The 17,046-nt window shown below is 43.4% G+C and overlaps 1 protein-coding gene across 1 annotated transcript in view; it reads right to left on the bottom strand.

Annotated features, from left to right (window-relative positions):
- Positions 1 to 1,454: 1,454 nt before the first annotated feature.
- LOC147701039 (protein RoBo-1-like) overlaps positions 1,455 to 17,046 on the bottom strand; it is a 55,823-nt gene continuing 40,231 nt past the window's right edge. Inside the window, exons 3-5 of the mRNA XM_086929299.1 lie at positions 15,029 to 15,184; positions 10,303 to 10,455; positions 1,455 to 1,606 (exon numbers count right to left, since the gene is read on the bottom strand). Of these exons, the coding sequence (XP_086785425.1) occupies positions 1,455 to 1,606; positions 10,303 to 10,455; positions 15,029 to 15,184 (461 nt within the window). The remainder of the gene's footprint in view (positions 1,607 to 10,302; positions 10,456 to 15,028; positions 15,185 to 17,046) is intronic.

Here is a 17,046-nt window from a genome sequence, read left to right as displayed (position 1 = left end):
TTGTTCCCTTATTTCAATGCCGTTTCCTTCTGTGAAACGTCTGCCCTTAAAGCATTTAAAATTCTATAAAAACACATAATCATAGCTGCAGCACCTAAAAGCAAACTTTATTCACTTCTTTTATCGCAGTGTCATACAACGTTTCATGTTAGCCGAAGCCTTGGCCTCATGAGCAAGCGACAGATCAGAAGAAGATGGTTCTGAGATCACGTGGTATTTTCCCACCAATGACAGCTCCCGAAGACAGGAGACTCCTGAATGATCTGAGCGTAGAGATGGCTAATTTTAGGTCAGGGTGAGGATGGGGCTGGGATCACATGAGAATTCCGACCAATGGCAGCACTTTATTTAGTAGTGACAGCTGATTCAGGCCAGAGTCTCTCTGTTACTGCAGGGGGAGGAAGTAGGGCAGATCAAACCCAGTGTTAGAGGAAGCAAGAATTATTCACCAATATCAAGTCAGGTGAGTGAGAGAACAAACCAGGATGGCTCTGAAACAGTGATTCACCAATGTCAAGCCAGGTTAGTGAGAACCAATCAGGATGGCTCTGAATCAGTGATTCACCAATCTCAAGCCAAGTGAGTGAGAGAACCATCCAGGATGGCTCTGAAACAGTGATTCACCAATGTCAAGCCAGGTGAGTGAGAATCAACTAGGACGGCTCTGAAACAGTGATTTACCAATCTCAAGCCAGCTTAGTGAGTATCAACCAGGATGGCTCTGAAACAGTGATTCAACAATCTCAAGCCAGGTGACTGAGAGAACCAACCAGGATGGCTCTGAAACAGTGACTCTCTGTAAGATCACTCATAGCAGCAATTTAGAGAGGGCCAACGTGAATAATCCTTCAAATCATGGATGTCTGGCATAGATCCACGAAATTATTCACAGACCAATGTCCTAAAATTGTAAGCATGTGAAATGTAGAGCAATGGTGAATATGTGAAATCGAATGTCTCATTTGACCTAAAATGATGTACATGACTCTATTATTTCTACCATCCCAATAATTTACCCAGTGCCAAAGATCCTCAGACAAGTTCAAGTTATTCTATGGACATGAAATGGATTTGACCCCCTGGACCTACGCTGGAGATCCCCTTGTTAAAGGGATAAACCCATCACTTTGGACAAAGAAGATACACGCTGCACGATTTTCCCTAATTGTGTGTTTTGGAAGAAAGCAGCTGAGGCCATATAAACAAAGGATGGCAGACTGGAAATGGATGCGCCCATGAACAGCAAGACGTCCAGTGCAGTACAGGACACATCAACCTTTTATTAGTTGCCTCGCTCAGAAGGTAGAGGCTTGAGTTTCAGTACATTTTATCATATATCAATTTATCATACATAACCGGAGCAGACACTGCGCATGCGCAGTTGCAGGTCTAAGATGCTTGTTGCGCTACAGCAAAGGCACTACTGCTGACTAGAAGGCTGGTAAATGGTTGTGCTATACACGAAGGGTACGACCTGGGACCCTCATGGCAGGAGTACAGCTTATTTGATAACTGTAAGCTTTCGTGCCACCAATGTTGGGAAGTCCAGTGCTGCAGGCATCCTGACTGATGCATCCTTTGAAACTGTACGACTTCACAGGTTCACCTGCAAAACAAGAGCAACATGTACACCATGATCAGCAAAGAGTAGAGTAAAGGCCAATTCATTTATGATATTCCTACATAGGGTGGAATTTGACACCATTACATTCCAACCTCTTTCTTAACACAGGCCACAGCCTCAAGGCACCCTCCTGTTTCAACACCCTCTGTATGCTTCGCAAGATCTACAGATGGATACCCACCAAAACCAGAAGGACGGTCACACAAGCCCTCATCACCAGCAGGCTGGACTACAGCAATGCCCTCTATGCGGGAACCACAACCAAACTCCAGAAGAGATGCCAGCACATACAAAATGCCTCCGAACGCCTCATGCTCAAAATCCCCCGCCACAGCCACATCACTGCCCACCTGAAGGACCTCCACTGGCTTCCTGTCAAAAAGAGGATCACCTTCAAGCTCCTCACCCACGCGCACAAAGCACTCCACAACGCCGGACCAGCATACCTCAACATATGACTCACCTTCTACACCCCCAACCGCCAGCTCCACTCCGCTGACCTCGCCCTCGCCCTCGCTGCCGTCCCATGCATCCACTGAGCAACCACCAGAGGCAAATCCTTCTCCCACCTCGCTGCCAAGACTTGGAACACCCTCCTCATCCACCTGCAACAGACCAGGACCTGCTGACCTTCGGAGACTCCTCAAGACCTGGCTGTTTGCTCAGTAGCGGCTCCCCCCTCCAGCGCCTTTAGACCCTCACGGGTGAGGCGTGCGCTCTACAAATGTTTGATTGATTGATTGATTGATTGACTATGTTCAATCTGCAAACTCTAGAATTAGATTGTGCCCTTCACATTTCCAAACACAGAAGAGTAGGCTTTTTTGGGTTGGTTTATGACCCAATGCATTTCTTCTTTTATAGTACCTCTTTTTTCTTTTAGGATATACTTAGAGGAGGAGCTGAATTATTTAAGGATGCTGCAAAAGAAATAAGGACCAGCAAATGTTGTCTATGCCTACTACCTTTCTACCCTACACACATCTTTTGTGTATCCCTATTTGAGTAGGAATACTCAGAATAAGAGGGGTTCATTGTTGGCATGTTAGGATGGATGTTAGCATAGGTCCCTTTCTTCTTATTTATTATTGATCAACTTGATCTAAGTTCCTCTACATGTTTTATGGCAAGAAAATCCCCAAAGCCAGTGCATCTGACTTGGATTTTTATTAAAGTCATTTGAGGTTCAAAGGCACAGGGTGGCACCATTATACCATGGATGTGAAATTGTGATGGAAAAGTGACTATGGGAACTACATTATCCATAAACACCAATGCTGCCTTACTTTAAAGTCGACAGCATGTGACATCACAATATGCTTTAGTCCTGTATTGATATCATTAGCTTTAGTTAGCGCTTTACATAAGGACACAGCGAGTTTCACAGTAGTTACATAATGGATAAATAAACAATACAGGAGTAAATTAGCGAACACGAAAGTCAGGATAGGAAAGACCAGGGACAGCAGGTAATCCACAGGGAGGAGACAGCAGCAGGGAAGAAAATGAGACAAATGTATGTGATCTGGCTGGGTAGGTGGCGGCCATAGCGATGTGCCAGGGCATGAGGCATAGAACAGTGAATTGAAGAGAGTTGAAGAGGTTTTCTTTTCCTTTTTACCCCATTTAAATATTAATTTATGTGACAGTAGGAGTAGTGTAACAAATATATGGATATATAACTACATATAAATGAATACGTGTGTGTGGAAAATGATAAAGAGATATAAAGTTGTGTTTTAGAAATTCCCATATTTACCTGTTTGGATAAATAATTAGAAACACTGACTTTTAAGTATCGCTGTACATAAAGCTCCTTTCTCATATATATTTATATATATGTGTATGTGTGAATGGATTTGTATGTACCTACCACTAGCAATAATGCCACCAACACAATATAGGGCAAAGACAAGTCTGAATAAATGATTCCTTTGCTCAACCCTCTTTAGCTGGCAAAGAGCAGGCAGGCTTAACTTAGGAGACAGGTGTATAAAGCATTTAAATACACCAAGATATTAAATAACAACACCCAATAAAAATCCAACACCAATTTATAAGAATAGGACATATTTTTTTCTTTATAATGACACAAAAACATAAAAAAAACAATGAAGGAATACTTAAGTTATGAATAAGCACTTTCTAGTGCTTAAAAATGAAAGTGCCAGATTGGGACATCTGTTCGCCCTTGACTGGGAAAAAGTCAATGTTTAAGGCCAACTGTGATGAAGCCCTGGTCGGATACACTAAGAGGGAGTCCTTAGCCACAATTTTACCTTCACACTTAAAAACATTTCTAGAGCTTTTTCTCTCGACTGTGAGCAAGGCAATTAATCAGGCTGGGTTTGCTGGGCTAGTTCAGGTGAGGTGAGGTATTTCCTGGAGGATTGAGCTCCGGAGAGTTCAGCAGGACGAACCTGAAATCCAGCTAAGTCACAGTTAAACGTAGTCAACTTGTTGGAAAGTGTCTCTTCTGACATGCATAACCTTCATTTTTCGTCTAGAAAAAGATGGGATTTTAAAATGAAAGAGCACGGGGCCCCAGCTAACCAGGATCCCAGTGCCAGTGCTCTTTCCTAAAACTGCACTGTGGTTGGCCCAACTTCAGACACCTCTGTAAGTCCCTAGTAAATAGTACCCCTGGTACCTAGGGCATTGGGACAGAAGAGGGTCCACTAGGGTTGCATCACAAATGTGCCACCCTAGGCACCCCTCACCAAGGAATATGCTACATTGCATGCGGTACAATGCATGTGATTACAACGCGGTTGTTACAACAACTGTGTTGTTAAAACGCATACCATTACATCGCAAGTCATTTCTGCGACTTGCTTTAGGGGACGCACTGTACTTCGGAATAGTCTAATTTACTATTCCAACTCCAGCCTACGCAACAGTAGGGAAGGTGTTGGAATAGTAAATTATACTATTCCTTAGTTTGGAGCGCCTGCTACAGTAAGTCATAGAAACGACTTTCATTGTAATGGTTAGCGTTATAACAATGCTGTCGCATGCTTTGTACGCATGCGATGTAAACGCTGCTACCCCTCACCAAGACCATGCAAGCTGCCATTAAAGGATGCATGTCTAGGTGCAGAGAAAGCTGAACAGTCGAAATGGCACACATCCCTGTGTGCCATGCCCTCAGTCATTGTATGAGGTATAGGTAAGTCTCCCCTACTGCAGGCCTCATTGCCCAAGTATGGTCACATCCGTCTGAGCAGATATGACCCTAGAATATCTATATCCATTCTTCAGTCTTGTATATTCCAGATAGTGGAGGATGCCAAACGCCCTGTCCTGCTTTACATATGGCGGGAGGATGGGTGGGAAAGTTAATTAGATTAGGAGGTGGACCCACATTCAGCCAGCCAGCCCCTAAGGTTGGAAAGGTGATGTGTACCCCACTTTTCAGTTTTCTCCATCTTTTTTGAGAGGCAATCAGCCAATTAGGGTTAGGGTTGTGTAGACACCTTGAACACCTACCACATTGCCACCTACCTTTAAGTACTTACCCAGTAACACCCCTAAATTGAGTATTTAGGTGGCACCCTTGGACCTCAACCTTTAGATATGATGGCCCTAAGAAGAAAACGGACAAAGAGCTGCTGATCTGAGAACGGAGTACCTGCTGTGGAATTGTGGCGCAAAACCCTGCCTACTGCTTCAAAGGACTTGACCATCATGGTGTGCTGACTCATTCTGCTGCTGTGAGGCCTCAAAGAACCAGAGAGCACCTTCATCGCTTTGACAAATGCCAAAGAAGTCCCTTGGAGTAGAAGTACTACTCCTCTGTAGCCGTAGGCACTGAACCAGCAGAGTCCAAGGTTCCAGAGTCTCCGAGTTGCTTCTCAAAAGTGGAGACTATAGTTCCCACAATGCACGTGCCCAAATCCTTTAAAGTTCAGCTGAAGGCGGCCAGCTGGGTTCTTCTTGCTGGCAATGATACAGGTGGAGCTCTTATAACCTGTGCTTTCAGGTACTCTACTCCTTTTATTTTTGAAGGCAGACAAAGTCATTAGGGCTGCACTTCCTTGGAGTGTATGTAACAGGCACAGTCATACAGAGTGTAGTAATCTTGGTGCAGATCAGGTTTCCAGCAGGGCAATCCTTAGTCTTCCAGTCTGGAGCAGAAGTTCTGAGTTGCTATGACAAGCAGGGGGGCACCTCTGACCAATGGGGTAGAGGGAGCCACCCAAAAGCTTCTTCCAAAGTGTGGCATATGCTTGTCCCACAAAGCATTGCACTCTAAAATTGAACATGGTTACTTTTTCTCTGTCTAGTGAAGATCTGGCTAAGCCAACCTACTGGTGTGGCTCATTCACCTTCACACACCCTCTACCAGACCATATCCAAATTCCATTCCTGGGGGTCCCATCTACATGGGGGATACAGGGCGTGGGGGTAGGCCTGGCTTGCATCTTTACTGCCCTTCTCTGTTTGAAGATCAGTTTGAAACCCATAACAGAGACCCATAAGCATAAAAAAAATAACCTATATGTAAACTATGCAGTGACCTATATACATGTTAAGCATAAAATAATATGTATATTTTAACCATAAGTAATAAATATATGTGATAAGATCTAAAAAATATCTATATATTTTGAAATCATAAGTAGTATATATATATATTTGTAGAAAAAATCTAAGTATAAAAAAACAATAAAACTAAACAGGCCCGATTCACAAAGATAAAATGAGACAAAATTCAAACTTACAAGTAGTAAATGCCCTTTTTGAATACCGAAAGACGTAAAGTTAGACTTTCTTCTAATTTTACCTTTGTGAATCGGGCCCTAAATGTTTACATACACAGACATATGCTGTCATTTGTGTTATGTGTATGATTATTATATAGAAAAGAGCCAACTCTTGAGTAGTCTTTTGGAGATAGGATAGTTATCCATGGATTTTATGTTTGGGGTAGTGAATTAGATGGTTTAGCTTCTTTTACAGAGAAAGATTTACCACAAATGTTTTTTGTGATTCCAAGTTTTCTTACTTCTTTGGATGCTTTAGTAGTTGGTACCAGACAGTCGGGCCAGGAGCAGAGCGGTTGAATATTTCAGTTTTGGATGCATTTGATTTGGGATTTATTTATGTTTTTAAACGGTATTATATAGCACTGGCTAGACCCAAGGGTGATAGCTCCAGGTCATCCACTGATTGAGTTTCCAATGTCTTTGGGGCGTTCCAATTTAAAAAATATTTGTGCGTCATCTGCGTAGTTATAGCACATGAGGTGAAATTAATTGATCATTTCCAGTAATTACTTCATGGCGATGTTGAAAAGTATGGGTGAGATGACAGACTCTCGACGGACCATTGCTTTTGTGAAGTACAGTTTGGATGAGCAAGGGGAAGTATGGATGACATTGTTATGTTTTGAGAGGAGGTTGTGATCCAGTCCAGGGAAGTCCCCTCTATGCTGACTTCGTATAGTCTTTGTATTAGATTGTTCTGATGAACTGCATTGAAGGCAGCTGAAAGGTCAACGAGTAGGAGTGTAGGGACCACATTCTGGCAAATTGTATTTTTAAGGTCATCGCAGATGCAGATGGAGATGAGGGCAGGTTCTGTGCCTCTTTCTGGACAGAATCCTCAATGAAAGTTGTAAAGTATGGAGTTGTCTTTGATGAATTGTGACATCTTGGTAAATTCTGCTTTTCCTATCAGTTTGCCCAAGAAAGGTCATTTTGTATTGGGCCTGTAGTAATTGTGGTCATGTGGGTCCAGGTTTGTTTTCTTTACTTATGGGCATATGTATGCATTCTGTAGTTAAAGAATTACTGATGAATATTCTGACTGGTGTGGCAGCAGAGGTGGTTAAAGAAATGTTCTTGAACATTTGTGGTGGACAAGTGTCAGAAGGGCAGTCGGCTGGCTTGCTTGGTTTGACTAGATCCATAAATTCAGTTTATGACAGTTGTTTGAAGGAATTTAGAGGTTGTGCTAACTACTCCTTGAGAAGATTGTTGGAAATGAGTTGGTGTTGGTGGTTTCCTTAGCTTTATATATTTCAACATAACTGCTATGTTTGTGTAATGATTAGCCAGGTTGTCAGTAAATTCTTGAGAAATGGGCGGGGGTTTTTCTGTGCATTTAGGTAAACGAAATTCAGTGAGAATTTTATTTAAAAAAATATTTGCACATTTAAACATTTTGAATTCGGTTTGAATAGTACCTTTATTTTTTCACTTTTTTGATTGTTGACTTGTATATTCTGTTAAGTTTGTGTAGGTGAAGTTTGTCAATACATTGTTCCGGCAAATCAAACTACACTTCACTGATGAAGAACAACTAGGCTGAAATATATCAGCTGTTCTTGGTGATCCCTGTTAGTGAGGACATGGGCTTGAAGATTAGGCCAACACTTTTGGGTAGGATGAAGTATGAAGCATTTTGTTGTTCTCTGTCTGTGATGGTACAATGAACAAACACATGCTGGACATGCTGTAATAGCAGTGAATGCAACAGATGGAGTTTAAGAGAAGTAATAGTAGACACATGAAGGAAGAATGATAGAAGAAGGCTGATTTTAGGAGAAAGAGGATCAATTGTGATAAATGGGATGTAAGGTGAGTTTAAGAGATGAAGGACAGCTGCATAATTTGAAGGAAGTAAGGAGGAGATTAAGGATGACTGGACGGAATTGAAAAGAGGAAGGATGAATGGATGAAACAGAAGAATATTAGAGAAGATGATGAATAGAAGAATTGGGGGGGGGGTGAAAGAAAGAAATGGAGTTCCCTAACGGTTACATTGAGAAGATGGGTAAGAAAAAGTGAAGATGGCTGCAGTAAATAGAGAAAACATTCATACTCAATCATATGAATAGATAAGATGATGGCACAGGGAGGAGATGGATGTGGATGTAGCAGAGCGAGGATGGAGTAAAAGTATTCTGATAGGAGGTAATGAGGAGCAATAGAGGTGCCAAAGTTGGACCTGGGGCATTAGGATACATTATGGAACTGGAGAATCAATGAGAGTGATGGTGGACGGAAGGAGAAATAAGGGATATAATAAGGAATAAGAGGTTGAATGGAGAAGGCAAATGACTTGAGGAGAAGGAAGTCAATAGAAGCAGATGGAGCATGAATGGGGGAGATTGGCTTAATAATGCAGATAAAGGAACAATGGGAAACCTGGGTGGTAAAAGGTTAAGTTGGACAGTCGATGTTTCAGAGACTATGTATTTGCCAGGACTATTCAGCCACTTACGTATGTACTTTCCATCTATAAAATATATCAAAATGAACACAGATCATAATTCACATTTTGAAAGTCCCTACACCTAATCTAAATCGGGCTTTTTACAATAAATATAAACAAGACACAACTAGGGTCAAAAAATATTTTACACTTTTACAAAATTATAGGTGGCTTTTAATGATGAGTAAGGAGAGAATGCCCTTATTGACATTGCCTGTCTCCCACATGACTCCTTGTGAAATAGGAATTCTCAGCATACCATGAACAGTCAACATGAGTAATCCATTAAAGCAGTGGTGTCCGATAGAGGTTCTTGAAAACATTTACATAGTACTTGCCTACAATCGTAAGTATGTGAGATGTAATGCAATTTTTAATGTGTAAAATACTACATAATATAATACCATATAATGTAAAATAATATACTATATTATAATATTCAATAACTGTGATCAATATATATAAAGATCTGCTTGATGTGTATGATCTTGCATTATCTCCCAGACACCCATTAGTCAACAGAGTGCCACAGCTCCTCAGCCAGGTTCATGCTATTCAGAGAACTGGGATGGATCTGGGCCACCGCTAAGTATGCTGAAGACCCCTGTTTTATAGGAATAAATCCATCCCCTTGGACATGGTGAAACAGTAGAAGAGATGGAAAATGAATGGAGGCTAGATAATGGAAAAGGAGATAGTTGTAGAACATGCAGATGAAGACAGAGGTGGTGGATTGATTACAGGGATTTGGCTTGATGGAGGGAATGTGGATGCAAAAAAAAGATGGAAGATGAAAGGAGGAGACAGTCAATAAATGTTGGAAATGGAAATGAATGGAGGAAATGGCATATGAATGAAGAACATTCGGATGCACATAAATGTGGTGGGAATGGGGATGAAGAGAGAAGATGGAGCGTGAATGACAAGATGAGGAATTACTGGATGCACTTGGGGAAATGATTGAAATGGATATTGTCTTTTGGAGATAAAAGAGGAAAAAGGATGGTGAAGCAGGTGGTAGATGGATAGATGAGATCAGAGGAGGAGGGCAGAATATGGAGGATACACTATAATGATGTTTGAGTGAAGCATGATGAATGATGGGATGGAAGATGGATAGATCAAATGCTAAATAATGCAATATATATAGGATATGGAAGACACATTCATCAGAGGGAGATGGATCGAAAAGATGGCAATAATGTAGGGCATACTGGGATGCATGATAAAGGAGAGAATTACTGGAAGATCTAAGGGGTAAATAGAGGAGACAGATTTTAATGGTAGATGTTGGTGACTGCAATCAGCAGGTGGCTGAAATGGAGCAAATAAGGGACAAAGGGCACAACCGGTTAAAAACAAAGGTATTAAATGAAATAGGTTAATCTTTTTCCTACAAGCACCATACTTAAGACAGTTGTCAAAGTCAGTTTGCCATGCCTATCTGAGCAGGTTACCTGGTCGCGAACCCGTTCCGGAGAAGCTGCCGCAATGGAAATGTGGCCCTGTGCACAAAATCTCTTGGACAGCAGTGCAGCCACTCGCTGACGTATCATTGCTGCAATCACCACACTTGTAACCATTGGGGATGAGGTCTAAGTTGGCCGACACTGCAGAGGACAAAAGGAGAACCAGGTTGGTTTCATGACACCTCAGACATCAGTAACACAAAAAGGGTGGTATTCAGCATGTTATTTTGTGTGTCTTGTTTCTTTAGAATTGAGGTGTGTGTAGCACTATTTAAGGAAAGACCATTGCATGCAATTACACTGAGTTTCTGCACAGGACACAGATGTCGTCTGACCTCTAAAGCCAGAAAAACAACACATTCTATATACATGAACAAAGCTGGTCTGCAAATCTTTAGTTCGTCTCTGGAGCATTTCTTGAGAGGATTTAATTGCAGCACAAAAAGGATAATCCGAACATGGGAAGATTGGTTCTATACACATAGATATCAATATATGGATGGATAAATGGCAACTAAGCAGAAGTGTTTGAAAGTTGTAACCTGTGGCTTCATAAAAGCCTATGTTGATTGATTATTTCAAAGAGCTGCATAAGTGTTTCACTGATTTTTAATAGAAACATTAAGGAGTCTCAGCTTAGGCTTCTGTAAACTATCTAAACAACAAGGTGGAGAAAAAGGGCACAGATGTAGGAGATGTCTTGGTAAGGGTCAACAAGCCTCTTATATCAGTGACCAGCAAAAACTCCAAAAGCCTCCAAACCTTGTATTGGACTGGTCCAAGGCAACTGAATTACTCTGGTACTGGAATATACAATCTCACTGCTGACCTAGCTGGAGTAGAGAGGAAGAGGTGTCACTTCTTTATGTATGTGAGTTGTTGGCTGGCCATGATGTCCTGTCTAGGGGACTTAAGAAAACTGCACAATATGTTATTTTATGTTATATTATTTTTATATAGCGCAAACCACCAACCAATCTCTAAGCACTTCTAGAGAAAGTGAACAAGCCGCTAGAATATGGATAACTAGCGGCAGCGGATGCAGAGATTATGTAGATGTTGAGAAGATGTCAATCAGTGTGGCTTCTTAGACTGCTGTGAACGATGCTGAGGCTACCCAGAATGGGACGTAGGTAGAGGCTCAGCAAACCCATAAGGGCCACTCCTCTAGACTAAGAGGACTGGGGTTAGGAACATAGGAACATCCCTTATCAAATATTAGCTAGGAAAAAACAGGGCATTAACACCCAGTAAATATTTGCAGTCACCAATGAGACACCTGTTAAAAGCTGTCTTGGCAATAATGTATGGAACTCTAAATTGGTCCTTGTGGATTCCTACTACTAGCCTACAACACAGTCTGAGATCCATGACCAAAGTCTGAGATCCTTGACCATGAAAAGAAGAACAAGAGGTGTCACCAAAAGAACTTAGCTGGGAAGAGGAGGAGTGAGATCAGTCTGAAGTGCATGAGGTATGAGGGTCTGAGGATGGCTTCTTCAGCAGAGGGTTTATCTCTGCGTGTTTCTCATTGTCAGGGAAGGTGGCGGTTTCGATGGGGCTGTTGATGGGGTGGCATAGCTGCGGGGCGTTGGCAGCGGCTGCTCTGTGGAAGATGTGGTACGGGCAGGGTCCGTCTGGGCACCTGAGTGGTGCTCTTCATAGTATTGAGTGTGTCCTCTGTAGAGAGTGGGGTCGAGCAGACCATGGCCTGTTGGGGTGCATCTTGATTGTGTACGATGGTGGCGGGCGTGATGACTGGATCAGGGGTGTTCAAGCTGTCGTAGAGCTTCATAAACTTGTTGTGGAGGTTTGTTGCAAAAGTCTTTGGAGGGGGGCACTTCTGTGGTCTCACTGTTGCGCCTGGCGAACTTCTTGATGATGGCAAAGAGTTCCTTGCTATTATGTGCATTGGCACTGATTCTGTCTTCGAAGGCTGTCTTAGTGGTTTGACGGCGGTTTGAAGGTTGCTTGAGTTTCCGGCATTTTGTTGTGCCTCCATATATTTATAAGACGTTTGCAGGTGCATCTGGACTCGTGGAAGCAGGAGTAAAATAGCTGGCCTTCTTGGAGTGTTGTTTGCCTGGCCTTTTCTTGAGGGGTGCCAGGGTGTCGGCGCAGTTGAAAAACAATCGGTGGAGTTTGCACACTGTGGTGTTGGCGTCCGTGGGCATTGGCGGAGGGGTGGTGCTGAGGGAGTTCACAAGAAGTTCTTTGGTGGCTTTGATCTAGCTTCGATGGCGGCGATGATAGTAGTGTGTACAATGGGTGTGGTGAAGGAGAGATGCATGCATTGATGGTTTGTCCAGGAAAGTTTGGTAGTGAGGCTGTAGTTGAAGCTCCCGCTGGCAGAGAAGACGGGATTGAGCGTGTGTCCAACTATGTGGGTCGGTGCAGTGACTAGCTGCTTGAGTCTGATGTTGGTGAGGTTGACCAGGAGAGAGGTGGTATTGTGGTAATGGGTTGTACAAGTGGAAGTTGAGGTCTCCGAGTAGAATGTAGTCGGTGGATGCGTGAGCCTGGGGTGCAATGACATCTACAATGGCATCGGTGAAGTGGTGCCAGGGGCCGGGGGGCCTTTAGAGGAGGGTGCCATGGAGGGTGATGTTGGGGTTTGTCTGGATCTGGAAGTAAGGTCTTCCTTGGTGCTGTTGGTTCTGGCTGCGGGAGATCACAGCAGCAACAAGGGAGAGGACAGGAAAAAAAGCTGAAAGTCTACAAAGGGATAGTCCACTGTACACCCAAAAGTCCAAAAGTGCACTAACAGGGTGCGAGGAAAGGCAGCACCACCCAGTCGCCTCCTCCAATCTGAAAGGGGCAACCAGATTCTGTGTTCCCCAGTGAGTAACAGCAAATCAAGCTGTGCACCCAAGTGCCTGGGTATGACCCAACCCCGAGCCCCCGGCACCTGCAGGTAATGGCAGCCAATATCAGTGACTTGAGCCAGTTAGTGGAATCCCCCACCAGTCTCCTGCACTGTCCTCAGCGATGTGGGTCCGCCGTAGTGCAGGGATTGCTGACGGCACGATGATAACCAACCACAGGCACTAGGCCTGGGACCGACACGACCCCCCTGGCCTACTCCACTCCCCGTCCCACATTCTACTCACCTGGACATCGACACCAGGGCTCACATCGCTGTGCTTTCTCTGAATGTGTGACTCATCCAGTAGGATCCTCAGCCAGGCCAGATTTCACAAGCCTGGGTACAGCAGTTTCTCCGAGTCAGCTGGGGAACATCTCTCTGCAGGTGATGCAACAGGGCTCTTAGGCGCGAAGACGTAGCACTCCTACAACACAGGTTCGACGCAACTCAGGGGCCTCACCCTCCACAGCATCCGGGCAGCACCACCTCCTCCGACCTGTGATGCAGAGAGGTGCGGCTCACCATCGGCAATCTCCTCTATGCACCCTGTTGTAGTGGTGGCGTGTGTTATGCAATGCAGACTTCCCCACATTTGTGCGCAGGATCAACTCCACTGATCACAGCTCCAAAGGGCACCAGGCGATCTTCTCACACAGGTCAGCAATGTGTCTCCAAGCAACATGCCAGACTTCGCCACCAGGAAAGGGGGATCGCTGACACCCCAATGTCTACAGCCATGGACCACAAGCCTGGGCCGGATGCGGCCCACCTCCACTGGCAGGCCACAGTAACTCCACATCCCCGTTGGTTCCCATTCCGGGTCTCAGATGCAGGCCCTACAAGACCACCAGGACCCGCGCTTCAAGGCATTGGCTGCCAGGGTGGGTAAGGATGGCGCAATGAAAAGTGCGGCATCCTTTTCAGTAATGAGGCTCTGAATAGGCATTTCCTCTTCCCATGGGACTCTGGCTGGTCATCCTGGCTGTTAGGGACTTGGGGGGGAGGGTTGTTGACCTGTGCTAAACTTGGTCCTGGCTGCTCCATTATGTATTCTTTTGTTTTTATTTTATTTTATTTTCCTAACAGTTGTGTATTTGTAGGCTCTTTTTGCCTCTAGAGGCCAAAAAGTGACGATGGGCTGACTAGCGTACTTTTATTTGCTGCTAATTGGCCGGCCGGCACTTTTTTTATTGCTGTGACACTAGAGTTAGCGGCAATTTTGTACACCGCCACCTGCTGATCCTTACATCATGTAATGACGTATAGTAACAGCGGTTAACAAAATTGCTGCTAACTAGCGTCAAAACTGGTTAGCTGCAATTCTTGTAAATATACACCTTTATGTTTTCCTCCGTGTTGCATGGAAACAAACTTCTTTCTGTTCAGAAACACCACTGTTTCATTTTCTATGTCCTGCGGGGCTCCCTCTCAGACTCCAGCTGAAAACTCTGGCTACTTCACATTGTTCCTGTGGCAACAAACTTTACACATGGCTCACTACACCAGGTGCAACACTGTGCCACCGGTGTAGTATGAAATGTAATGGAGTTGTACTATATGATCACCTGGGGGCAGAGGGCTTATTTCATCCTTCACAGCTTCCCTCCATAGTATAATAGCATGGATCTTGCTTCAGTAAAGGATTTGTTTCCGCACATGATATATACTCACTCTAAGACTATCCACTTACAATGTGTTTATGCTTTTTTCTTTTCTCTCTCCAGCTTTGCCTTTAAAGACGTTTGCTCCTTTGTGATGTTTCAATGCTCTCTGCAAGCCAGACCTATAAAGCTTGGCATGTTCCCAATCCCCAAGGCTGGAGAGATTCACTGCAGCAGCAGTACATACCTGGCAAACTTTCCCCATTGCACTGGTCTGAGCTGCAGCAATTTGCAGCAATCTTCATGGCAAAATGGTTGTTCCTGAAGGAGATTTCTTTCATGCAGACCTTACGCTTGTTTGGGTCCAGGCAGCCCTTGAACGCATTCTGGATGGTCAACTTTCCTGGTAACAAAGATAATGCCCAGAGGTCACAGAACAGCCAAGCACAAAGCAAGAACCATTTTTAACACCTGCTCTTCCCTTGTCTCCAGTAGATCTATACAACAGATATTTCTATTTGCATTAGGATAGTACAAAGTAGGCCCCCCTACTTGAATGTTAACAAAAACAAGGTGCCCAACTGTAGTTTCTTCCTAACTTCTATGCACATAAATTGAGTTTTGGTAAGATTGGAGTCATCCCTAAATTTTCTCTCAACTAAACTAGTGAACGCTGTCACTTACAGTGGTACACTCTTAGGCAATGTATAGCTTCTTTTAAAAAATACCACACCTGCTATTTCCCTCTGGGGTTGTCTGGAGGCACTTTTGCATGTTACAGGTGTTACCCCCACGAGATCCTGTGATACGAGTCCATGATCTGTCATATTGTGATGAACAAGGAATAACACTTCAAACTTACGGGCAAATTGATGAAAAAGTGGCGCAGCGCAGCAAGTCGTCTTCCTGTGCTGCTCTGCATCACTGGGAAAGGACAGGAATGCCCCTGACTTTTACCCCTGTGCTGGTGCAAATTGGGCTGCCTAGCGCCAATGCAGGCATCCCTTGCACCAAGGTGCCTGCATTTCATGCATGATTGATTTTGTGCATGAAGGGACATTTCTCTTTCTATGTGTGCTGCAAAATGCGATTTGCACTGCTTTTTATTACTTTAGGTTTTTTGAGCCACACAAAGCGACTTAAAAATCTGACTTATATCTTTGCGTCATTCATGTCCCATGTTGCATGGTGCAAACATCATGCAACACTCTCATACATATGCCCTTTAAGTACTAATACAACCTTAGGACCCTGCGCCCACACCTGAACCCCCAAGAATCCTTTAAACTTGGTCTAAACTGACTGTACTGCGCCGTCTTTAATACATCTGAAATGCACTTCTCTGATTGCTTGGAGTACACCTGCACTTTGTCCGCATTTACTCCCTTGTACCATCACCTTGTTCAAAACACCAGAAAAGTAACTTTTAAGGAAAATAAACTTTAGTAGAAGGATTATAAAAATCAACCAATTATTAGGTTGTATATTATGTCAATAGACTTTGGTTTAATTTGGATTAAGGTTAGTAATCCAATAAAAGGTATGGATTATGGTAAGTGCTGCAGCAACACTGTATTAACACAATTATATTTATTTAATTGAAATTTTGCAACAGAGTAATGACATGAAAAAAGATGTTATAAAGCGCACAAATACCCTAAGGTGTTGTAGCGCTCTAAGCAGAACATCAGAAACTAGTCCTATTCCGTAAACGCCGTAGAGTACAGAATAAGATTTCTGTTAATACTAATAGTATATTGAATTTAAAATGCGAGTCAATGACAAAATAGAAGGGTATGGATGGTAATAGAGTTAGATCCGTGCTTATAATTGTTGGACCTGGCCCTCTCTGCATAGTCACCTCAAACATTTTGCCTTCGTCATTTCTACTTTGCTTAATACATTTTCTTTGGCTTTAGGACTCTGTGCACTTTACCACTGCTAACTAGTGCTAAAGTGCTTGTGATCTCTCGCTAAAACATTGGCCTCTTTAATTTATTTGTTAATCCCTAGTAAATGGTACTACATGTGTCAAGGGCCTGTAAATTAAATGCTACAAGTGATCCTGCAGCACTCATTGTCTCATAGTACTTTAAAGCTTGTCTTAGGCCCGCCACTGCAACCCTCAGTGCAGTTTTAAACTGTAATTTCGCCATGGCAAAATACACCTTTTAAATACACATAAGTCACCCCGAAAGAAGTACCTAAAGGCCCTAAAGGCTTAGAGGACAGTTTGCCTTGTATTTAAAAAGTAGGACATGTAGG

This window comes from Lissotriton vulgaris, chromosome 7 (genome assembly GCF_964263255.1).
Source record: "Lissotriton vulgaris chromosome 7, aLisVul1.2, whole genome shotgun sequence".
Taxonomy (NCBI): Eukaryota; Metazoa; Chordata; class Amphibia; order Caudata; family Salamandridae; genus Lissotriton; species Lissotriton vulgaris.
The sequence above is the reverse complement of the archived record's forward strand: the minus strand, read 5'-3'. Positions and strand labels throughout refer to the sequence as shown.